Below are 26535 nucleotides of genomic sequence, written 5' to 3'. Positions count from 1 at the left end.
AATACATGTCTATGATACATAGAAAATTTACTCTAGTCTAAAATAATATTCCATATATTTTAGGGGTTATTTGGGGAGAGTTTAGGGGTTAGAGATTTAAATTCCTAACCACTATCAATCCACCCATTTCTATATAAAGGAAGAGAGGTGAGGATATAGAATGGTTAAAGCTCATCACTTCCATCTTCTTCCACTTTATCTTCTTCTTGCTTGAGAAAAAGTTTTCATCTCCATTATTATGAGAGTTAAATGTTAACTCTCCAACTAATCCCACTTAATTTGTGAGAAAAATTTTAGTCTCCTATTTTTAGTATTTAAGAGAAATTTGAAGACAAAAAATTTTGGTCATGAATGGTGGATTGTGTCGAAATTGGTTTATATGGATAGATTAGAGGGTTTACATTTAGAGGCTTAAATTCCACCAAGCAAATATTAGATCTGCATTACAAAAGGTAAGATCTTAAATTTCCTTTAGAATATTTAATCTTTAATTTTCTCCATAGTAGTTAATAGGTTTTTTTTTATATACATAATTGTTTTGCAATAATTTTTTATATTGATGCTTGAATAGATTAAATAAAATAAAAAAATTGAGTATAAAATTATAATAATTAAAAAAAATTTTAAAATTTCATTATTTTGCTTTTGTTGTGGGTATTGCGCAAGCTCGTAGAAGCCTTTTTCACTATAACAAAGTTTTGAATTATTAACGGATTTTACTGTTGAAATTTCATCCATTAGTAATTTTAACGGATTTACTAACAGATTTAAAAATCTATTGGTAAATATTAATATAAAAGATTTTGTGTAATAACAAATTTGAAATCCATTAGTAATCTATTGGTATTATTAATGAATTTTAAAATTCGTTGGTAATTTATGAATATATAAAATAATTAGTATTGAAATTTATTAACGGATCTGAAATCCGTTAGTAATTCACTAATAAATCTCAATCCGTTAATAAATTTAAAAAAGTGTTTAAATTACTAACCAACTCTAAATCGGTTAGTAATGTATTCAAAAAAATTAGTAACGAATTTAAAAATTCGTTACTAAATTTTATCATTAAATTAATAAGTAAAAAATGTGTTGAATTTATTAGCAGATATCATCCATTAGTAAATCCGTTGATAAATTTAAAATGACATCCCACGTAAAATTTTTGCGTTTCTTTTTTAAAAACCCATATTTTCCGATTACCAATGGATCTACTAACGGATTTCAAATCTGTTGATAATTCTTGAAGGGAAAAAAGCCTATTTTTTTAAAAAAATTTAGTAATGGATTGCAAATCTATTACTAAATCCATTAGTAATTAGCGATTATAAATATAACACCACCTCTTCTCCTTTTATCATTCATTCATTTTATCATTTTCATTTCTTCCATGTTCTTTCACTTTCTCTTTTTTTATTACTTTCGTTCGGCTCACTTTCTTTATCTCATATTTTTTCTTTTCATTTTTTTTTCTATTATTTTCCTTTTATCTCTTATCCTTTTTTATCTCATTCTCTTCCATCTTCTATTATTTTTTTTATTTTTCTCCATAATTTTCCTTCCACTTTCCCCATTTTCTTCTCTTTTTTCTCTTGTTCTTCGTTATCTCTATAATTATCATTCATATTATTTTCTCTCATATTATTTTCTTTTATCATTTTCTTTCTATATATTATTTTCTCTTCATTTATTTTCTTCTCTAATCATTTTCTCTCTTTTTTTTTCCTCATTTTTCTAATCATCTTTTTACTCTGCTCTCATTCTTCATTGTTTTGCATAATTTTTATTTTTCTATCATTTTTTCTTTTTTTTTTCCTTTTTTATTTTTTTTTATCATTTTCTCTCATTTGCTTTTCTCTTATTTCTACTTTCTAAATATTTCTAATAAATATTGGACATAAATTAAAAATTTAGTAATAATAATAATATAATTTCAAAATTTATTGAATTAATAAAAAATAATATTAATAATAAAATTTATTATTTAATCGAAATAATAATTATTTTAAAATTATTTAAATTTTCAATAAATTTACTAACGAATTTACCAACAGATTTCAGATCTAATAGTAAATTATTTTTCTCTCAATTTACTAACGAATTTAAAATCCATTAGTAATAATTATGGGAACTCCGTTACTAAATTAGTTAGTATTACTAACGGACTTGAAAGCCATTAGTAAAAATTTACCAACGAGATTTTTAACAACGGATTATAATCCGTTAATAATCCATTGGTAATTCGTTTACCAATAGATTTTTACAGGATTACCAACGGAAAAATCAATAGGTAATCCGAAAAATTTTTTGTATTGTTTGTAGCGATCTCCTAAGCATCCAAATAATATTAGTATAGTGTCAGATTTGATTAAGAATAACACCCTTGATTAGAAACATCGGCTTATATTTAGTCTCTTTACATAGTGATAGGCTACAACAGTTTTATTAGTTCCAATTGCACCTCTAGATTTATTAGTCTAGTATTATATGAGCGATAGCTAGATTAGACTTCATTCTAGTTATAGATTTTTGATGCATAGTATTCATGTTTTAGGTTTGGCCAACCATTCGTCTTTTTTGTGCTTCCTTAGTCAGATAACTAGAAAAGTGTTTGGCCCTTTGAGGTTATGCCAAAATTAAAGTATTTTCTTTGACGCTCTCTTCATAATACTTTGCCAGTTTTAACTAATTTAGTCAGAAGAGATTGTTCATAGGATACTCAGTATCTTATTTGTCGGTTTGAACTTAAGACTTTAAAACATATGTTTTTTCATTATTTCTATGTACATTTAACATGATTTGTTACTCTTTGTGCGTATGAACCTGTTTTTATTTGTTTTCCTAACTTTCTTTTATAGTGAGAGATTTTGTTGTCATACTCCAATATAGAGACTAAGAGTTTCTTACTGTTAACTCTTGCAATGTTTACGCTTTGACATATATGGAAAGAGCATAATCAATATATTTTTTTTATATATATAAAGTGGTTCCTGATCGCATACTTGTTTGTCTTGTATTTCTTTGATTTTTTTTGTAATTATAGCACAGTGATTTTTTTGTTTTTGGTAGAAAAGCCAATAATATAGTGGAGAATATTTCTAAAATATCCCAATAATAGATTGGATATATAATTCTTTTTTAATTATTACTCAATCGAATCCATAAATATTATATAGATTTTTACTGGTTATTAAAAAAAATGAACTTCTATTTTCAGATGACATAAAATGTAATTATTATAATTTAAAAAATAAAGTTTATCTAATTTTTTTCATATAGTTTATATGGTTTCACTAAAAGCTAATAATAGTATTATTAAATTATTTAGGAAAAAAAGTATTATTAAATTATTTTTAAAATTAATAAATTTTATTTTTTTTTTACAATACATATATATTATATAAAGGCCAAAATTAATAAGTTATCAAAAAATAAACATTTCAAGAAAGGAATGTAATATATAATTTAGAATAATTATTTTTATGGAACATGGAATATTAAAATATATATTTTTTTATCAGAAAAAAAAAATCAAACCGAAAGGATTATGAAGTATAGAATTCTTTATTTCTAAACGTTGAGATGGATATCTGGATGAGAGGACATGGCATATTAAGGGAATATCCGATAATCTAGATTCAGTTCTTTGTCTCTCTCTATCTCATTCTCCCAACTCTAAAAAAAGAAAAAGGAATTTTTCAATGAAAATAAGGCTATCTAGAGAATAAGACCATCAATTTATTATAGTATCTGATGATCTGAAATCCAGAAAATAGGGTTTTACAATGGGTTCTGTAAGACTGGTATGAACTTAGACCTAGAAGAAAATATTTCTCCTTTTATATGTTTCCTTTTGGCAGCTAGTGACGTGTAGCAGAATGTGTATTATTGGACCACCTGTCTCTCCTGATTCCGGACTGGACCGAAAGATAAGTCGTGGGTTGAGCCCAAGAAGGATCTGTTCATCGGGCCCAAGAGGTTAGGCCGGCTTGATTGAGGAAACTGATTGGAGTCTGATCTGGAGGGGGATGGGCTGGACCAGTCTCACGGGGAGGCCTTGAACCCCCCAAATGATGGGCTCACGATATGGGTCTGGTCCCAGTCCGGAGTGGAGAAATCCAGCGGTCAATCAGTATTAATAAAATAATTATTAGGTTGAATTTTACGTTGATGTGGGATAGGAGCAATGAGTTTCTGATAAAAATCTAGACATTTTTTTCTTTTGAATTAGTTTTTAGAGTGAATTAAATATATATCAAATTTAGCATGATATCAAAATTTTTTTATCGAAATTGAATCTCCCACAAATATATCTCGTTTCAAAATAATTTTGAGCAATTTTGAGCATCAAACGTGTGTTGAATTCCGAGAGTGAATTATAATATCGAAAATAGAAGATATTGAGCCATTAACTCAATGACGAGAAACGTACACCTAATAAGGACGAAAGGCATGTCATGAATCACAATTATCTATGAAAACAAATGGGCTCTTTGTGAATTGAGGGAGAAGAGAGAGAGTAGGTGGGAGCTGTTGCTAGCATTCAAAAAGGAGGGAGGTGATGATGAATCAATCAAGCTATAATAATACAACAAAAATATAGTTTTCATTTTGCCCTTTTAGCAATGCAACTCATTTCTTTGTTGGCTTCTACATACAAAATCCCCTTCTTTATCATCTTCATTAATTTGAGTGATGTACTCAATTTAGCTATGGCTAAAGCAAACCAAATCTATGATGATAGAGAATGAGATCGTTAAAAATAGAGGTGTGCAGTATTCAATTCAAATCGAAAAAATTAATCGAATTGAATTAATTTAAAATTTTGATTTAATTTTTATTCATTTTGTTTCAATTCAATTTTTAGTTTTACAAATTTCGATTATTTTGATTCAATTCGATTTTAATCAGAAAAATTAAATTGAACCAATTAGTGATAATAGTATATTGTTTTTTAATAATATAAAGAGATTATATTATAATCAAAATTAAAATATTTTAATTAAATTTTAGAATATTAAAAATAAGGTGTAAAAAATAAAAAGTCCAACTAATTAAATCGAATCAAATTGGATTTGATTCGATTCAAATTGATTTATGTTCAAAATCAGTTCAGTTCGATTTTTATAAATATAAAATTTTAATTTTTAGTTTATTCAGTTCGGTTCGATTTTAAACTAAACCAACAGAATGTTGACCACTAACTAAAAACATCTAAATCAACAATTATAATTCTTTTATTTTAATCGACTAAAAGTAATATAAAAATTTACTGTTATTATTATTTAAATTTGGTTAATTAATTAAATTATTTTTTTCTTTAAATTCAAATTAGTTAAGAAATTCTTTAATACCTAAATTTTATTTAACTATAATCTAAAATAAATTTTATGAAAAATATAATGAAGTAAAATAAGGAATTCGTATTTTTATTTTTATTAAATATTAAAATACTTTCATGATTTGAATAACTTTGAAAGCCATCTATTATGTGTATTTGCAAAATATTAAATATATAAAAATACTAAAATAGGCACTCACAGATTTAATCCGGTAGTAAGTGCATTTGAGTAAATCCGAGAGGTCTCAGATTCTACTCCACCAATTCCCAATTTTCATTTCGATAAAAAAAAAATTACTAAAATAGATTTAGCTCATTATATTATTACTTAATATTATAAAGCTCACAAGTGAAGGTAATGAAATCAGCACAAATAATACAACTTTTATCTTCGCTTGGGCAGAAGGTCTTGTACATATTTGTCACAAGAAATGCATGAATTAAGAGAAGAGAATGATTCTCATTAATTACTGAATACGTGTCCAAGGCTATATATACAAGAAGAATCTAACTAATATAATTAGATCATACAACTCAGCTGACAATCAGTTTTAACAGAAAAGTAACTAATTAACTCTTAAGTTACAATTAGCTTAGCTAATCTTCTCATTTTACTCGTGATACTCCTCTCCAAGCAACAGCCTAAACTGAAAGGGATGCAGAGCCTTGGTAAACAGATCTGCAATCTGTTCTTTGGAGCACAAATATTCTGGCTTAATCACACCCAACAACACTTTCTCTCTTATGAAGTTGCAATCAATTTCAATGTGCTTTGTTCTCTAGTGAAAAACTAGATTTTTTGAGACATATAGAGCAAGCGCATGTGAATAATGGCAAGTTAAGGGATGTCAATCTTGAGACCTTTCAATAATGCAATCAACTAAAGAACCTCTGCAACTGTGGCTCCTATAGATTTGTATTTTGTCTCTGCTGACCTTCTTAACGCTGTAGGTTGTTTCTTAGATTCCAGCTGATCAAAGATTCTCCAAGAAATATACAAAAACTAGTAAAAAACTTTCTAGTTTCTCAACATTCTACCTAATCACTGTCTGAGTAAGTTATTAGCGTTATATCTAAATTTACAGACCGAAATAATCCTCAACAATCTACTAATTGTTGCCAATACACTTTTTTATGGCAGTAAACACAAGGGGCAATCCTAAGTATTTAACAGGCAGACGGCCTTCTTTGAAACTTGACACTTGTAAATTTTAAGCTTTAGCCTCATCATCAACATTAGCAAATAAAATAAAGCTTTTATCTTTCTTAACCTGTAAGCCTGACATATTTTGAAAGTGTTATAGTGTTATAGCAAAAAAACTCACAGATTCCATCTCACCAAAATTGAACAAGAATAAATTATCCGCAAAATTTAGGTGATTTAAATTCACACATTTGCAATTCTTATGGAACTTAAAAGAAAATGGGCGACTTACCATCAAATACCTAAACAAATATTCCATAATAATTACAAACAGAAGAGGTGACATGGGGTCCCCTGCCTTGAACACTTTTTTCCTATAAAGAAGCCCTCAATACTACTATTAACTAGCACAGAGCACCAGGGAGTTCTAATGCATTCCATCACCAATTAATAAATTTACCAGGAAAATTTAAGCCTAATAGAAACTCTACAATAAAATCCCAGCATACATAGTCATATGCTTTCCTTAAGTCTACCTTTAATGCACATCTAGGGGACCATTTTTCCTATGATAATTCCTTATAAGCTCATGTGTAATTAACACATTATCAATAATTTTCCTTCCTGGGACAAAAGCAAATTGGTTGAGGTTAATAATTATACCTAAAACCTTCCCTAGTCTTCTAGTTAGCATTTTACTAATAACCTTATAGATGATATTACATAAGCAATAGGTTTATAATCCCCAAGGCTACTACAATTTTCAACCTTAGGAATTATAGTTAGAGTGGTAACGTTGAACTGCTTCAAAATCATACTGGTTTGAAAAAAAATCTCTTACCGCATTCACAACGTCTCTTCCTATAGTTCCCCAAGCCTTCTTAAAAAAATAACTATTGTACCCATCAATGCCTTGTGCCTTATCATTTCCAATTGACCAAAGAGCCATCTTGATTTTCTCATCAGTCACTTCCTCGCAAAAAACTAGTTTTTCATTCTCCTAAACTATCGGACCTGTAGAGATAACTCTAATATCTGCATGCCCCCTGATATCGATTGTCGAAACCGTAAAAAATAACCTATTAATAATAAAAAATTAAGAATTGCATATAGTGGTAATAGGGTTGAATCCACAGGGAATGTGACACTTTGACTTTCCTAACAATGACTTGGGCAAATTAACAATAAAAGTAAAGCAAGGGGGTAGTTTTCGATGATGATAAACTAACACTAAAATTCAAGCAATATAAGGAAGTAATAATTGAAATAAGAGTAAATCAATAATAAAAGGCTCTAGTTGAAGTTTAGGATCCATTTCAGTTGGGAATTGATCATTGATACTTTGATTCTTCTATTTGTTTTACTAAATTAGTTTAGGTTGTGAAAGACGCTTCACACAACCAAATCTCTCCTTAAATTTAGTTTGATTAGAAAACATTCGCTAATCAAATACTAGTTAACAAGTCGCCAAGGAACGTCCTTGGGGGTTTTTACTTTTTTACTTTTCAACTGTTAACTGCTTTAAGAAGTAGAGAAACCTAATTCTACCTTAGTCAATCGTGTGGTTTAGTTAGATCACGCAACCTCTTAATTGTTACATTAATTGTCACTTATATTTGAACAATCTAAGCAATTAAGGACCTAAATCATTCAAACTAACAATATATTACATTGCAATTAAACGCAACAGGCCCTATTTATTCTAACAGCAAGGCAATAATGGCGTGAAGAATGAAATTGCATAAATACTGTAAAATAGAAGGTTAACAATTGAGTTTTAGATCTCTCAATTCATAATTAACCTGAAATTGCACCAACTTCAACTGGAAGAAAATGTATTTAGCCACTCATGATGGATAAAGAATACACAAAGAGAAAAGAAAGAAGAAAAGAAGTTTGGTTCGGTGCTACTGATGCTCTCTGAATTGATCATCTGTTGTTGCTGCTGGTTGCAGCCTTTTTATAGATGCAAAAGCCTTAGATCAATCCTTTATGAGATAGAATTCCTTTTTAACTTGGTCTTTGATTCCTTCCTTGCTTTTTGTTTCTTCATAAATAGACTTTCTTTAGTGAAGGAATTCTTTTTGTACAATGTTGGATATGTTTTAGATGAGTCTTGGCGTGTTTGAGATGGAAGAGGACTCTTGGATTTTGAATTCTGGTGTTTCTTGCCATTCTGACCTTTTCTACCCTGTGGTGATTGATTTGCCTAGTGATTTGGGCAAATCGTTTGCCCTTATCGCGAGTCTGTGCCTGTTCTTCCTTATCTGTTCCACGATAATCAATTTACCCAGTGATTTGGGCAAATCACTTCTAGCACATCAAAGCCTTGAGTTTTAGCTTGCTTTCATCTACTTGTGCAATTTTCTTAGCCATTCTTGAGTTTTAGCACATCAAGAGTAGTTGTGTGAGAATAGCATATGTTTGTCTCTACGATTCTTCTCTTTTTATACTGTAAGAATATAGAGGTAAATATAGTATTTTCTGATAATCGGGCAATGATGTGACCGACTGCTTGATAAGAGATATCGCCAACAGATAGATTGGTGATCCTGCGATTACAGGCATGATGGATATACGCTAGACTATGTCTGGTAATGGTGACTTTATGCCGAGATTCGATCTATCAAAGAGTGGACGAGTCTTGATGATTATCTGGGTGTTTAAGGTGTCTGAGTTTTTCTTTTATCGAATGAGACTGTATAATCAGATTCTTATCACGTGAACCTATTCTACAGTAACAGTTCATAGTTTAATTTGAGCTTTTTGTCTAGCATCAAATTTTATTATTTAAATTAATTATAGAGTTTATATATTTAAAAATCTTTATTATAGTTAAATATATTTTAAAGCAGCTTTTTATTATAATTCAAATTAAAATATTACCACGCAATTTTATAAAAATTCAACATTTTTCACAACAAAATAAATTAAAAATAAAAATAAAAATAAAAAATCATTTTTTCTTTATGCCCGATCCATTTTATAAAAAAAATAATTAAAAAATCAAAATTTTACAATTTTAATAAAAAATTAACATTATTTAATATAGTAGGAATTAAAATTTTTTGTTATCTATTAAATTTAAAATAAAATATATATTATTTAATTAAATAATGTCTTTATTAATTATTAACTTATTTCAAAATTACTTTAATAATTAATTTATAATATTTTATTTCATATTTAAAAATAACACACTGATACTTTTTGTCTTATAAAATTACCACGTTACCTTTAAATTTGAGGGAAAATCATAATAAAATAAAACTAAAACTTATTTTCAATATTTAAAATTTTTCTCCTTTTAAATAAAAAAATGTCAACCGTTATGTATTTTTCTCAATTTATTTTTCCATCCATCATATCCGAAAAAAGAATAAATATTAATCAAATTTAATTATATCAAAACGTGAATGAAAAGGCAGAAAGTGCTTGACGTCTTGATGCGATGTGGACAGTGTTATGTATTGTTTATTGCCACGTATGGATCAATGTGGAAAGCTAAGAATGGTTGGACGGTAGATTATTCGTTTTAGTGGTTGTTCCTTTCAATGTTTTGCCATCGTCTTGTCCTTTTGTCCGTACGAATGCGATGTGTATTTTCATATTTTATTTTTTATAATTTTCACTTAAATATAATTACATACGTATGCTTAATTATATCTTTAAAATATAATTCACGGCCAAAATTTTAAATTTGAATAAAACTTATAAATTAATCCTATTCAAATTTAAATGAAAATTAATTTTTTATTATTTTCAAACCCTAGTGCATCTATTAAAAAAAACCTACTTGCCGTAATTTATTTTTTAGGAACAATTTATAGGCTAATAAATTTGTCATTTTATTAAAAACAAGACTGATAATATAGTCACTTAAACAAAATATTTATTTCATTAAAATTTATTATTAAATTATTATAATTTAAATTTTTAATTTTTTTATAATAATATAATCTCTTTAGTTTTAATAATTTATAATATTTTAATCTTTATCTTTTTAATTTATGATTGACTAACACTAAATTTAATAGTACTATTTTATTAAAAATAAAAATTTTAAAATTAAATTATTTACTGTTAAAAAAAGTAAATTAAGTTGTAGGTTTTTACTTAAATTTCAAGAACTATATTCTAAATTACCCTATCTTCTACTTATATCATTCTCGTCTCCATTCTATTTCAGTGGATGTTGGTTTGAAGATTATGAATGTTCTAGGGTTAATTTGAGATTCATAAAGGACGGGCCCGAAATTACAGCATGCTCTATACTCAAATAGACCACACAAGATAAAGCAAAGCCATTGCAAAATAGATTAAAGCTATGGGAAATATTTATTTAAATTTGATTAATTATGGACCCGCCATTAATAAATAAAATTTAATATTTTATAAAATATATAATTTAGATTAAATATTTATAAATTTAGTTATAAAATTTTATTTTATAATAAAATAATATCTTTAATTATAATTCATTCATATATTCTCACACAAATTGATGCATACATATTATAATTATTTATAAATATTTATTTATATATTATTTTAAATTAATTTCACATATTTATTAATTTTAATATCTTAAAATAAATTAATAAAATAAAAATTAAATTAAAAATCTTAACGCATCTGAATTTAAGTTCAAAGAGTTCTTTATAATTTAACTTTTTTTCTTTTCAATAATTTTTTATTAATTAAAATAAAAGAATATATCAAAAATTTTTTTTATTTTATTATTTTTCATCTATAAAATATTAAAATTTAATAAATATAGAGATTAATTTATAAATATAAGAATTTATTAGTCATTATAATATTTAGAAATCAATCTATAAAAATATAAAAATTAATTTCAATTAAAAATATAAAATTTAAATTAAAAAATATTTTATTAATCAAACAAAATTTAATATACTAAATTTAAAATTTTAAAAATTAAAATATAATTTTTATTAAATATTAAAGAATAAATTAAATTATAATTTATCAGTGATATTTAACGATATTGAAAAAAAACTCACTATAAATATATATGACCCTCTTTGTTATAAATTAAGAATCTTATTTAAAGATGCACTAAATTATAAAGTAATTTTTTATAATTATCTCTTAAAAATATTATTAATTCATTTGTATATAAATTTATTAAATATATTTTATTTTTTAAATTAAAATTAGATAATATAAAATATTTTAAAAATATAAGTTATTTTGGGTAAATATTAATTATAAATTATCATTTATTAAAAACCTTTTTCATTTACTTAGTCTAACTTAATTCAGTTATTGAAGTTATCTAACTCATCTATGTTCGGGACCCATTCTCTCAATCGCTCTACTTCAGAAGATTTGTTCATTTTAATTAACAATTGCTAAACTCACCATTAGATCATGCACGATTTCGATGGTTTTGAATTGGGCCCAAAGGATCAAATAGTATCGTATCAAAATTGTATATATCTATATTATGGGATTAATATTATCCTTATTTTTTTATATTATTTACATTATTAAAAAGCTATTTAAATTAAATTGTTTCAAATTTATTATGTAAATTAATTTTAAATTTATAATATATATAAATATGAGGAAGGTGAAAAATAATCAGATTTCAAATAATGGATATGATTAAAATTGATAATCACAAATTAGCTATTTATTTTCATTGAGAACAAATAAAGGAATTTATTATTATTTAAAAAACATTTAATTAGTTGATTAGATTTGTTTCAATTTGAAAACAAATTTTATTTTATGAAAATATATAATTTTATTAATTTAAATATATTAAAATTTAGACTTATAAATTTATAAAAAATAAAAAAAAATAATACTATGCCAAACACTAAATATTATATAAAATAACCTTTCAATAAATACTAATTCAATTATCAAATACTCTTATAAAAAATTATTTACCAAAACGTAAGTAATAAAAAATAAAGTTTTGGTGTAAACTAAATATTATTTAGTTATGGGATTGGCGAGACAGTATTAGAAAGTTTTGTTGATATCGATTTTAGCGGAGATGTAGATATAAGTAAAAACACATTTGGGTATGTTTACACTATAGATGGGAGAGCATTGAGTGGGATTTCTAAACTTCAAAAGTGTTTTTATGTTATAGAGGCTGAATATGTTGCAATTACTGAAACTGGTAAAAAAATGATATGGTTAATTGATTACTTGAAAAAGTTAAACAAGAAGCAGCTTGACAAAGTTTTTTTCACTAATAGTCAGAGTGTCATATAGTTGGTAAAAAACCTAATGTATCACTTCAGAACAAAACACATCCGATGTAGATACCATTTTACTCACATTATGGTGAAAGAAGGTAAGATGTGTTTGAAAAAAATTGAAGGTACTAAGAATCCAGTAAACATATTGATTAAAGGTGTTGATCCTGGAAAGCTGAGACTGTACAAGGTCTCAATTAGTCTTTTACATGGAAGATTATTGCGGATAGATGTCTTTGTTGGATATATGGACATGGAAAATAAAAATGGTTGAATTGGCTGAATTAGTCTCCAAATAGGAGAATTGTTAAGATATAAGACCTAATAATATATTATGAACTGCACATTAAGCTCCACTATCGTAAATCCAACGAATTTTTTGTCAGAGTTATTTTATCTTTTTTTATATTTTTTATTATTAGTGTATTATATTCTAAAAAAATTCATAAAAAAATCTTAGCCGCTATTAATATAGCCAAATTGATAAACCAGTATTAATATCTTTACATGCTTATTTTTAAATTGTGCAATTATTTGATTCTCAACATCAATGTTAAGCTTATCCTTCGTTTTTCTATTTATATAATTTCTTCTGAGTGAAAACATAAAAAGTCCCCCATGATAATATCTAATTATGTTAGTTCCCCACATATTTAAGCTCTCTACAGAAATTGGAAAAAAAAAAACAATTCCAAAATTATGGCAATAATTATTAAAAAAATAAATTTCCCATCACAAAAAATCAAAGAAAATGAGAAGTCAATTAATAAAAGTATAATAATAAATATTAAAAAAATTAAGAAGTATAAAATCTTGTAGCTGCAGCAAAACACTAATTACGTGCTTACTATAGAAACAGCTTGTCTTTCTATGATTGCTAAATGGTCTTCCGCTCATTGCAAGAGATTCTCCTTCAATATGATATTCATGATTAAATAACTTAATTTTTTGTGAAATTTCAGTTACGGTGATATTTTTTTTCTAGATCATTTTATTTGAATTTTTTTTTTCTTAAACCTCCACCTCTAGTCATAATTTTAGATAAACCTATATTTTTTTATAAAAAATATTAACATTACATATATATTTACTTTCATAATTTAGCATTTTATTTAATTAGACATTTTAAATATATTAAAGATAACAAATAGAATGTCACATAAAACAATTACATACTATTATTTAAATCTAAATCATGTGCTATCATTTTTTTTTATAGAAAAATAGTAATATTAATTGATGAAGAAGAGAAATATCACATTGGACAATTTCCCAATATAAGCAAGTATCCTCATACCTATTCTTGAATACACAAAAGAGATTCTTGGACTAGCATGTACGCACTAGCTTATTAGCACTACAACATTAATAATCACAGCTGAATTATTATCATTAAATAATTAATTAAAAAATACAAAATATATAAAACATGAAGAAAATTGTGGGATATAAATAAATAATTAATTAGATATAAATTGATTTTAAAAAAATATAAAAAAATTATAGATTTATTATTTATAGCTAAAGACTCATATATTAGCTATAATATAAATTTTCATAGTTATGAATCCGTAGTTATATATATATATATAATGTTGTAGTGTGCACTGAGGTTGTCACAAAAGAGTTGAGGAGCCTTGAATAAATTGATGCCTATGTCACGAGGACGAAAAGAGATCCATGTGAGTTCAGCAGCAGTAGAAGCCATAGGGCGATATTCAGCTTCCATACTTATAACTAGCAATGATGGTTTGCTTTTCAAAAGACCATGAGATGAAATTAGCACCTAAGAGTATGCAGTAGCTAGTCATGCTACGACAAGTCTCAAGGCAACCAACCTAATCTGAATCAAAGAAGCCATAAAGAGTGAGAGGACTGTAACTGAGATATTAAAGAATTAAATTTTGAGTTCCTTTAAAATAGCGACGAATCTGCTTGACAGCTCGAAAATGAGAAAAAATAAGGGAGTTAAGTTGCTGAAAGACTTTGTTGACAGCATATACTATGTCAGGATGCGTGAAGGTCAGATATTGCAAGGCTCCAACTATTCTTCTGAAAGTGAAAGCATCAATAGGATCATTATCATGAGGCAGAGAAGCCTCTTTGGTGATTATAGGAGTGCTAATAGGAGAGCAATTATCCATGCTAGATGGAAGAAGAAGATCACGAATGTACTTTTGTTGAGATAGGAGAAGGTCACCTCTAAAATATGAAATTTCAATACCAAGAAAATAGTATAGGTGTCCCAAGTCCTTCATGGAGAATTCATTGCTCAATTATTTTAATAAATTATTTGCTATAATAGTGTTGGAGTGATAAATAAAAAGAGATGAATTAGCTTTGCTGCAATAGAATCCAAGAGTAAAAAGGAATTGAAAGAGCCGGTCAAACCAAGCATGAAGGACCTGCTTGAGCCCATACAAAGATCGTTGGAGCCGGCAGACATGAGATGGGTAATTTATATCAGTGAATAATAAGGGTTGCTCCATACAAATAATTTCCTTCAGTTAACTATGCAGGAAAGTATTTTTTACATCAAGTTGATGAATTGGCTAGTGGAAGGATGTGGTAAGAGCGATGACAAATCGAATGGTAGTGTGTTTGATTGTAGGACTGAATGTCTTATCATAATTAATGCTTGGAATCTAAAAGTATCATCGTGCTACTAGATGAGCTTTATAGCAGTCAATAGATCCATCCTCCTTACACTTTATATGAAAGATCTATTTGGATTCAATGACGTTAGCTTTAGAAGGACGAGGAACAAGAGTTTATGTGTTGTTTAAATGAATGGTTGCAAGTTCTTCCTTCATGGAATTTACACAATGTTCATTTTTCATGGTTGATTTCCATATAGTAGGTCATGAGTGGCAGTGAAAGCATGAGACTAATTTGATGGCTTGATATTGGGGTTGACTCAGTGCCATTCTGCGTGTGATCATATGATGAGTTGGTTGAGGAAAGGATGGCTGAGGGAGGATGACTTCTATTTTTCTTGGGAGATCTTAAGATTAAAATAGTCATGTTAGTATCAGATAAAGAATCATGATTATTGGTTTGTGGTGGAGAAGAAGATGGTGAGTTTGTACTCTATGTTGAAGGAGCAACAATAGGAGAGGTAAGAGTTGATGGTGGAGATAAATTATTTTTAGATGAAGCAATGTTAGTGATTGATATAGGGATAGTGACAGGGTTAAGAGATGATTTGTCGAGGCTGAAGGTGGTATTGAGAGATGGATTTTCAGGATTAGGACTAGTATTAAGGTCAGTGATGATAGAAGGAGCTTGAGGGTGAGTGTCAACACTTTGTGCATCATAATGTGGTTGTCTAATAGAGTTGTTTGGTCTATTTATAAATGGCAATAATTCATCAATATTAGGAAAAACTTACCATGTTTAAGGAGATTTTTAACTTTCCTGTATTATCATTTCGATTGAAAAAATATATATTTTTAGTACATTATTTTATTAAAAAAACACAACTTTCAATTGAAAAAATATAATTTTTCGATTAAAATGATATTCTTTTAATTAAAAAATACATGTTTTTTCATATGAAAAAAATACATATTTTTGATAAAATAATACATTTATTCATATAAAACAACATTATGTCTCAAATTTATCCTCAACATGTGTCACTCATGTTTAATTTTTCTATCACCAGATATCGTTTAAAAGAATTTTAATAAGAAATTTTTTAATATAGATTTTCTTTAAAAATAAAAATTTGAGACTTTTTTATTAAATTTGGAGAATCATATTTTTATCATTAAAAAAATATAGAGGCTTAAAGTAGAACATACGATCATGTTATCAAAATTTAAAATTTTTATTAAAAAAATTTCTAAAAACAATTTTAATTCAACTTAAATATTTTAATATATTAAATGCATATAAAAAAAAACTAAGAAATAATATTAGACTCTAATATCAATAAATAAAATTATAAAAAATTAAGAAATAATATTAATAATATAAAAAACTAAGAATTAAATATTAGATTCTGATATCAATAAATAAAATTATAAATTATATCCAACACATTTATCGTACATGGATCATAACCTATATCCATGCATAATACCTTAGTGCCATAATTTTTTTTTTTTGAAATAAGGGGTTGGGGGAGTCGAACCTTAGACCTCTCAAGGCTACAAGGATGCACTTTCCACCAGGCTAAGTCTCGGAGTGCTTAGTGCCATAATTTATATTATTAATTTTTAATATAATCATATGCATTTAATGTAAATTATATTAATGATTTCACCGTTTATATATATATATATCTCTTGATATGTTTTATTGATTCTTATAATTACGTTTTATGAAATATGACTCCACTCCCTTTATATAGAAAAAAAATACTAAGAAATGTCTTAATGAATATATGATGCGTCTCTTCAATATAACATCTTAACCCTATTGGTTAAGAGATATATCCCTAATTAGCATGGATGACTTGAAATTAAATTGATTTATATGAGTAACCCATTCCAATTTTCAACGCATAATTCCCTTGAGAAACTACTTTCTTTTAGTTATTCCTCAATATTATTCTCAGTTTTCTTTTTAAGCACTGCATGGACAATCTTAGGCTGAATGCTCTCTTGAGATGATTTAATTAAAATAAATTTAAATACATCTTTTGATTGTGTCATGAGTAGTAAGGTATGGAGTGATTGTTATAAAACTCTATAAGACTTCTGGATGGATGCGCAACTTCTTTCCTTTATTCATTTTCTCTAGTAGCAGAAGGCATAGCCATGAGAGAGGCTTTTCTATTTGCTTATAGCATAGGACTTTAAAACAGATCATCTCCGATTTACCTAGCTTTCTCTCTTCCTATCAAATCTCCTTCCATGGGAAAGAGAAGCTATTATTCGTATGATATCAACAATATATCTGATGGGCGTCGAAATCACAAAAAATAAATTTCTGCTTTAAAATAAAACTTGTAATAATGGTAAACAGGGTCAATCCTACAGAGACTGGTTAAATAGATTAATTATATTGAATGAAATAAAATAAAATAAAATAAAATAAAATAAAATGGGGTTTTTGAATATAGAGAATAAATAAAATCAATTTAAAAGAAGAACCAATTTAAATTTAAAAGAGAGAATTAAGATGAGACACATTCCATTAAAGAAATAATTTTAGTTCCAGTTTTTATGGGTTGATCACAGATACAAAATAATCTCAATTTAATTAATAAATCAGTTATAGATATCGAAGATGCTTCAGGTATCCAATCCTTTCTTAATTTTAAACTAGTTAAGAGATGTTCGTTAACTAGCTTTAACTCTTGGACAATTGTAGGAGATGCTCCTAGAATTTAATCCAATTATTGCATTAAGAATTAAAATGACCTGATTCTAACTAATAAACACGAGACACTCGGTTCATTTAAGTTAGACTATACTATTCCTTAGGAAGGCCTTACGCTACCTAATTCACTACTTATTTCAATTTAATTAAATAATTACGGATTTAATTAACTGAATAGCAACCTACTATTCTGTCAATTGAGCAATGGCGCCTTAATGCAACAACCCACAAAATGATATTAAGCAATAAACACAAGAATAATATAAATACCAATAATTGAGACAACTATAAAATCACATAAATCTCACAACCGATTTAACTGGAACTTTTAATTATCCTTTAACTGAAAGTAAGAATTTAGCCACACAAGTTCATGGCTAAAAATAGGAAATGAAAGATAAGATGAGATGAGATGAGATGTCAGATATATCAGAATACCCCTTTTTTATAGTACTAAGAGTCCTAACCTAAATACAAGTAGCTAAAATCAAAATTGAGTATAGCTTGGCAGATAAGAGTTATCTGTTTGGTTCCCGGATTTGAAGCTGGCTCTGTTCGTCAAGTATGTTTGTGCTCATAAGGTAGTCTATAACACTGCTCGTCTAAGTATTCTTTTATGAATTTGATTGTGGCCACCTTTTATCTCAGAATGTGGATTCCAAATTGGATTTTTCTCTTGTTGTCCTCCAATCCTACCAATTGGTGTTGGTTCACTGAAAGTGATTTCTTTAGCTGGTTCTACCTTGAACCCTTTATAAAATGGCTTAAGGAATATTTATTGCAATAGTAATTTTAAATTGTGTGAAGTGCGATTCTTATTTATGAATGAGGTGGTTGTCCGGGTAGTGATTTATGTTTCACTTTTATTTCCTGCACAATAGAAGGTGAAAATTTAGTATGAATATTAGGTGATTCCTCAATAAGAGCAATATGGTATAACGGTTTGTTTGCTTTTAATTCATATACCACTTCTTTTAAGCAATCAAAATTTTCCTTCATATTCACTGAGCTGGATTTTCTAAAATTCTCACAAAGTTTAGCGTTCAAGTCATCTCCATATTCTAATTTAAGTACTTGCTGAACTAGAGGTTTACTGGCATCCACTCTACACACACTAGAAACATTATTGGGGTGTTTCACATCATCATAAACATTAAATTCAATGAGTTCCCCATCAAACTCCATGGTGAGAGTGCCATCATAAACATTTATTTTCATTATAGTGGTAAATAAAAAGGGTCTCCCTAGCAAAATATCAGAAGAATTTGAGGATTTATTATCCTCCATAGGAATCACATAAAAATCAGCAGGGAATATTAAATTATCTACTTGCACTAAAACATCCTCTAACACCCCATCAGGATAAACAATAGAGCGATTAGCCAATTGAATCACTACACCTATTTCTTTTAATGGACCAACATTCAAAGATTGAAAAACTGATAAAGGCATAATATTTATTGATGCGCCTAAATCACACATTGATTTTCTCACACCAATATTGCCAATTTTAATAGGTATAGTGAACATACCTTGGTCTTCATTTGGTAGGCATTTTACTTTAAAAAATAGCAGATACCTTTTCATCCATACAAACCTTTTGGTAGCCTAAAAGCTTTCTTTTATTTGTACATAATTCCTTTAAGAACTTCGCATAGCGAGGTACCTGTTTAATTGCATCAAGCAAAGGTATATTGACTTCTACCTTACGAAGTGTCTCAAGGATCTCCTTTTCTTCTTTCTCTTGTTTGGACCTAGCTAATCTCTGAGGAAAAAGAGGTTTAATGATCAGAGATTCAGATTGCTCAGGTGTTGAAGTTGATTTGTCTTGTTCAAGTACGATAATCTCAGTTTTCATATCTGTACTGCGATCGTGCCCACGACTTACCTGACGAGGATTGTCGTGCCCGCGACTTACCTGATGAGGATTGTCCTGCAGTTCTTTTTCACTTCTGAGTGTAACGGCACTTACATTCTGCTTAGGGTTCACTATGGTCTGAGAGGGTAGTTTACCTTGATTTTCCAGTTTGTTTATTGATATTGCCAATTGACTTATTTGTGTTTCCAAGTTGCGAATACTCATTCGGGTCTCTTGTTGAAACTGTTGAGTCTTCTATTGAAATTGTTGAGTGTTAGTTGCTAAAATTTTAACAATATCTTCCAAGGACATACCTGAATTAGATGAAGACGCTTGCTGTTGAAATTGTTTAGGTTGATAGCTTTGAAAATTTTACTGTTTATAGCTAAAATTCGGATGGTTTCGCCATCCTAGGTTATACGTATTTAAGAAAGGATCATACTCTCTTTGTAGAGGACCTGAAAACCCGTTGACAGCATCCACATGCTGGTCATGCTCTTGAAGTGATGGGCATATATCAGTGGGATGACCCGTATTAGCGTAAATTCCATAAGCTTTGGCTTGTTGTGTCTTATCTGCAACAAGATTTTCAACTAAAGTGGTTAGATGAGAAAGTTTAGATTCAACCGAATAATTACTTACCTCAGAAACTCTCCTATGGGAGTTTTATACATGTACAAATTGTTGTGAATTTGCTGCCATCGTAGATATCAATTCCCTGGCCTCTCGGGGTGTTCTTTTGCGTATCGCACCTCCACTTGCAGCATCTATCATACGTCTTTCTATGGTTGTGAGTCCCTCATAAAAATGGAGCATGAGTTATTTATATGAAATTTCATGCCTAGGACAGCTAGCACATAAGCGTTTAAATCTCTCTCAATAGTCATGGAGAGTTTTTGTCTCCTTTTGCTTAATTCCTGATATTTCTCTTCTTATTGCAGATGCTCTAGAAGCAGGAAAGAATCGGTCTAGAAATAATTTTACCATTTCTCCCCATGTAGTGAATGAATCTGGAGGTAGGTAGTACAACCAGTCTTTTGCATTATCAGCTAGAGAAAAAGGAAATGCCCTTAGGTTGATTTGTTCTTCTGTAACTCCTTGTGGTCTCATGCTGGAGCATACCACATGGAACTCTTTCAAATGTCTATGAGGACCTTCCCTTTCAACTCCTCTAAAGATAGGGAGGAGATGAATTAATCCCGATTTTAGCTCAAGTGGTGCATTTAGTGCAGGATAGACGATGCAAACGGGTTGAGGGTCATCCATATTGTCAACATCTTGTATTGCTTGTTCTTCAGCCATTTTCTCTTCCACGTTAGACTCACCAGAGGTATTGTCCGGGTCAGATACTGTTTCCTCCGTGCCCACGACATGTTCGTCGACAGCAACCTGTTCTTCAATGGCGATCTCCTCTTCAACTGCAGCAACTTGTGCTTCAATAGGGAGTTGTTCCTCAATACTGGATGATGAGGAGTCTTTATTTTGTTGTTTAGCATCTTTCCTCAGTTTTCTTGCGGTTTTCTCAATTTATGGGTTGAACTCGAGCCTACCTGCAAGATTAAAATGTTTCATTCAAAAAGAATTAATAAAACAATTTAGAACCAGTCCCCAGCAACGGCGCCAAAATTTGATGGGCGTCGAAACCACCAAAAATAAATTTCTACTTTAAAATAAAACTTGTGATAATGGTAAGCAGAGTCAATTCCACATAGACTGGTTAAATAGATTAATTCTATTGAATGAAATAAAATAAAATAAAATAAAATGGGGGGTTTTGAATATAGAGGAATAAATAAAATCAATTTAAAAGAAGAACCAATTTAAATTTAAAAGAGAGAATCAATATGAGACACATTCAGTTAAAAGAATAATTTTACTTTCAATTTTTATGGGTTGATCGCAGATACAAAATAATCTCAATTTAATTAATAAATCAGTTATAGATATCGAAGACGCTTCAGGTATCCAATCCTTTCTTAATTTTAAACTAGTTAAGAGACGCTCGTTAACTAGCTCTAACTCTTGGACAACCGTAGGAGACGCTCCTAGAATTTAATCCAATTATTGCATTAAGAATTAAAAAGACCTTATTCTAACTAACAAACACGAGACGCTCGGTCCATTTAAGTTAGATTATACTGTTCCTTAAGAAGGTCTTACGCAACCTAATTCACTACTTATTTCAATTCAATTAAACAATTACGGATTTAATTAACTGAATAGCAATCTACAATTCTATCAATTGAGCAATGACACTTTAATGCAACAACCCACAGAATGATATTAAGCAATAAATACAGGAATAATATAAATACTAATAATTAAGACAACTATAAAATCACATAAATCTCACAACCGATTTAACTGGAACTTTTAATTATCATTTAACTGAAAAGAAGAATTTAGCCACATAAGTTCATGGCTAAAAATAGGAAATGAAAGATAAGATGAGATGAGATGAGATGTCAGATATATTAGAATGCCCCTTTTTATAGTGCTAAGAGTCCTAACCTACATACAAGTAGTTAAAATCAAAACTGAGTACAGCTTGGCAGATAAGAGTTATCTGTTTGGTTTCCGAATTTGAAGCTAAGTATTCTTTTTATGAATTTGATTATGCCAACCTTTTATCTTAGAATATGGATTTCAAATTGTATTTTTCTCTTATTATCCTCAAATCCTACCAAAATAACAAAATTTAAACAAATCAATTTAAAAATCAAACTCAATATCTAAATATTTTGTAATATTAAAGTTGCCATTATGTGCATATTATCAAAATCTAAATTGTTCTCTTTGCTTTTGCTATACAAATATACAAATTGGGCAGTAAACTAAGTTGATATGGGATGCTTTTAATTAGGGGTGAGAATTCGATCAATTTGATTCAAAACTGAATCAAATTGAATAAATTGAAAATTAAAATTTTAATATTTATAAAAATTTAATTAAATTGATTTTAAATAAAAATCAAATTGAATTAAATCTGTCTGATTTAATTTAATTCTATTCGATTTAATAGATTAAATTTTTTAATAATTTTTTTATTTTTATACTTTATTTTTAATATTTTAAAATTTAATTAAAATATTTTAATTATAATTATAATTTAATTTTATTATTAAAAATATTATATTATTATTATTCGATTTTTTAATTTTGAGATGAATTATAATAATCTCTTCCCGATTAAAATCATTTTAATTTGATTTTTCTTTTTAAAAAGAAGGTTAGGTTTAGTGTTTTTTGTTTTTTCAACCCCAAGAAACACGCATACAGATGGATCAACTTTTAGTTCTAATAGCATTAAATTTTACAAAGTTTCCATTGACAATAATAAAAAAAAAATTTGACAAGTTCCGTTTTTATTGTCAGAAAAGACATACGACGCCGTGCCATCATTAAATATGAGCACAACAAATTTTCCATCGAGCCAGTGCAAACTGCAAGTAGAGACATCTTAGTTTCTTCTTAAAAGCCCTATGGAGCTTAAGCATTGAGACGCCTTCGAAGCCAGCGACGTTATTGTCATTTACCACTGCCGTTTTCCCTCACCGTGACCGTCGTTGTTGCCGTCGATAACCTTCGAAGCTACTGCTTTTGCTGTTTAGATTGAACTGAAGGACGCAAGGACTTCTGAATAGCTATCTAACCCTCTTCCTCGCACCGATCCTGTAAATCGAGTCGAGAGAGATTCAAGAATTTTCCCAATTCGAATTGAGGTAAACTCTCTAAGTGAAATTCTACGGTTCTCTTTTCTGTTCGTTTCACTTTCTTTTTCTTTTCTGCGCGTTTTCCTGCAAAATCCTTCTCACATTATCCCTCAATTTCCCCACATCCACGGGGAAAGCCACGCTAATTTGATTGCTGCATTGTGCGAAGGCAAATCAACTTTAATGTATGTATTTGTAATTGATTCATCAGTAATAATGGAGGAGTTAAGATCGGCTATGGAAGATCACATGGAGCAAATGGCGGATCTCGTCCAGAAACTCTCTTCGGAACTCCGGTCTGGCCTTCGACCCGCCTACGAGAATTTCATGGGATTCTTCCACGCGATCGATTGGACGGTATACTAAAAAAATTCACTCTTTTAGCTTTTGCTATCTATCCAAGCTTAAACGATTCTTTGCAGGCTTATGTTCTGGTCACTAATTTATTTATTATTTGATGTTGGTTTTCACAGGAGCCTTGGCTAATGGGTTTAATGGCATTTCATATTGCTTTGCTGATAGTGGCCATCTTGTCAAGAAAACACATCAACTTCCAGATGTTCTTGTTTCTCTTAGCTTGTAAGTTGTTTTTTTTTTTAAGCATTTAAAGATAATATATGAATTTTGTAGTTAGGTGTGATGCATATGAATTGGAACACTAGTTTGAATCGGATTGCTAGAAGCTTGAGGTATTTATATGAATGAATAATTAGATTGTATGTTTCATTGCTTCTGAAGCAATTCTTGCGGGTTGACCAAATGAGTCAAGCTTGAAGCTTTTTGTGTTTCACTAAATTGTATGAAGCTATGAGAACTTTCGTAGATTTCTCTTGATAAATCATTTAACTGGAAATAGAAGTTGCTTCTTAAATTATTGGGAGAATTACTATTTAGTCCTATGGTATAGGGAATCTCACCACTTAGTCCCTTTGTTTTGGAGAACTCATTAAAACGTCCTAAGGTATTAGAAAATCTACTAATTAGTCTCTCACTTAATTTTAGCCATTAAGTGCTGAGAAAAGTTTAAAATGCTAGTAGTTGAATGGACTAATTACTTTAACTTTTATAAAATTAAGGGACTAACTAATGAATTTTGTTCATATTATAGGGATTAAATTATAGAATACTTAATGTCTAAAGTTAACAAATGACTAATTAGTAGATTTTTTTATATCTCAGGGACGTTTAATGAGTTTTGTAAATCAATGGACTAACTAATGAGTTTTACTAAACCTGAGAGACTAAATAGTTATTTTTTCTAAATTATTTATTCTGTAGAAGGTTGTTGATAAATGTTTTAGATTCAAGGGTATGGTGTGGCTCTTGCATTATTCTGTTTTCCCTGCCTAATTACTTGGATTCCATTGCCCCACATCGGTTTTTGATATGAAGACTGATAACAGTATATATTCTTTATATGATTCCAATCATCACTGTCTTACAGGTGATTGTATATATAACCTGATATATTTTATTTGGTTTTGCATGGGTGTGTTATTACCATGTAGTTTTTGGTTGACTGGAGAAATCATTTGTCTCCATTACATGATATCACATTTCCATGTTGCAATTTGAAATTATTCTCAATATGGACATACTTCATGCATGTTTATAATATAAATATCTGAGCATATAACATGGTGGTTTTGGTTATTTTATCTCCAATCTCTTAAGTTGCAACACCTTCAAATTGTGGTTAGTTAGGTTCTTGACATAAATGCTTTTCTGAATTGATGAAAAGTTGATCTAGAATCTGAAGTTTTATGTTTTGACTTTATATAACTCTTTCCTTTATTTTTTCTTTATCCCCTATATCACCCAAGCATCTGTTGTCCCTAGTATTGATGATCTTAGAAAGTAGCTTTTCAATTGTCATTTCTATCTTTACAGTAGGAGTCGTAAAATGTTGATCTGTTGGGTGATATTTGTAGGTTTTCCAAATCAATGGGAATTTTTACTACTTGGCAACTGACTCTCCATATTGTTTACAGTAACTAAATAAGAAATTATTCACCCTACCTATATCACATGTTGGCTTATGTTTGTGATTGGGATGTCAATGTCTATTCTATTCACTGGGCATATGTTTGCAGGAACTAATATTCCCTTCCTTTTTATTTGTCAATTGTCATGCACACATTAAAATTTTTATCCATCTTATATAGTCAATTATGTCATGTAGTGGGTGGTGTATACTTCGCTGAGAGGCTGAATAAAATTCTGGGTGACAACTGGAAGAGTTTTGCAAGCCAGAATTATTTTGATCCACATGGAATCTTTCTTTCAACACTCTGGTCTGGGCCTCTTCTCGTCATTGCAATCATTATTTTGGTCAGTTATCTGCTCCTACTATTTCTAGTGTTCTTTTTACTGAGCCTTTCCCATTATATTCTAATGCTCATCCTTTTTGCAGATGAACAGTCTCTTTTCCTTGTGTTACCTGATTGTTAGATGGAAAAGGGCTGAACTTAGACACCGTGCTAGGCTGTCTCATAACAAACAGGATTGATCAGTGCTCATTTATGCTCTTTCATGTCCTACACATTTGATAGCTACTTCTTGCCTCCTGGTGGTCCAATTTAGATTGTGGATTAGTTTCAATCTGTCGAGGTTTTTTGAATTTTGTTTTTTTCAATGTTGAGTTTTGAATGGTGTAATCATCATTTTTTGCATATTATTGTTATTATCTTTGGAGTCATCATCATGATTTCGTATTCCCCATAGCATTTGTTATCGTTGCTAAGTAAATTTTGTTCAATTTAACCATGGAATCTCTCCATTCCTAGCCCTTGATAATTTTTCCAAAATTCGTTGATAACATGAATTTTAAATTTTATTGCTGGCATTCAGGCTCAACCCCTTGAGCTTGTAGGGATGCGCTTTATTCTTGGCGCAAGGCTCTAGGA

The 26535-nt window shown here is 28.9% G+C and overlaps 1 protein-coding gene across 1 annotated transcript; it reads left to right on the top strand.

Moving 5' to 3' along the window:
• Positions 1 to 23346: 23346 nt before the first annotated feature.
• On the top strand, positions 23347 to 26327 carry LOC110607516 (transmembrane protein 18). The gene is made up of 5 exons (XM_021746644.2): positions 23347 to 23638; positions 23841 to 23986; positions 24103 to 24208; positions 25812 to 25960; positions 26043 to 26327. The coding sequence occupies exons 2-5, from the start codon at positions 23846 to 23848 to the stop codon at positions 26136 to 26138; spliced, it is 492 nt and encodes a 163-aa protein (XP_021602336.1). The 5' UTR covers positions 23347 to 23638; positions 23841 to 23845; the 3' UTR covers positions 26139 to 26327.
• Positions 26328 to 26535: the final 208 nt, after the last annotated feature.

The sequence above is a fragment of the Manihot esculenta genome, chromosome 2, assembly GCF_001659605.2.
Source record: "Manihot esculenta cultivar AM560-2 chromosome 2, M.esculenta_v8, whole genome shotgun sequence".
In the NCBI taxonomy this organism is placed as follows: domain Eukaryota; kingdom Viridiplantae; phylum Streptophyta; class Magnoliopsida; order Malpighiales; family Euphorbiaceae; genus Manihot; species Manihot esculenta.
Note: the sequence above shows the minus strand (reverse complement) of the source record. Positions and strands in the feature narration are given on the sequence as shown.

What these genes read in the sequence shown, in the direction of transcription:
- LOC110607516 (XM_021746644.2), top strand. Translation starts at nt 23,846, where the DNA reads ATGGAGGAGTTAAGATCGGCTATGGAAGATCACATGGAGCAAATGGCG. An exon ending in TCCACGCGATCGATTGGACG is followed by an intron (nt 23,987 to 24,102) that starts GTATACTAAAAA and finishes TGGTTTTCACAG; the next exon opens with GAGCCTTGGCTAATGGGTTT. An exon ending in GTTCTTGTTTCTCTTAGCTT is followed by an intron (nt 24,209 to 25,811) that starts GTAAGTTGTTTT and finishes TATGTCATGTAG; the next exon opens with TGGGTGGTGTATACTTCGCT.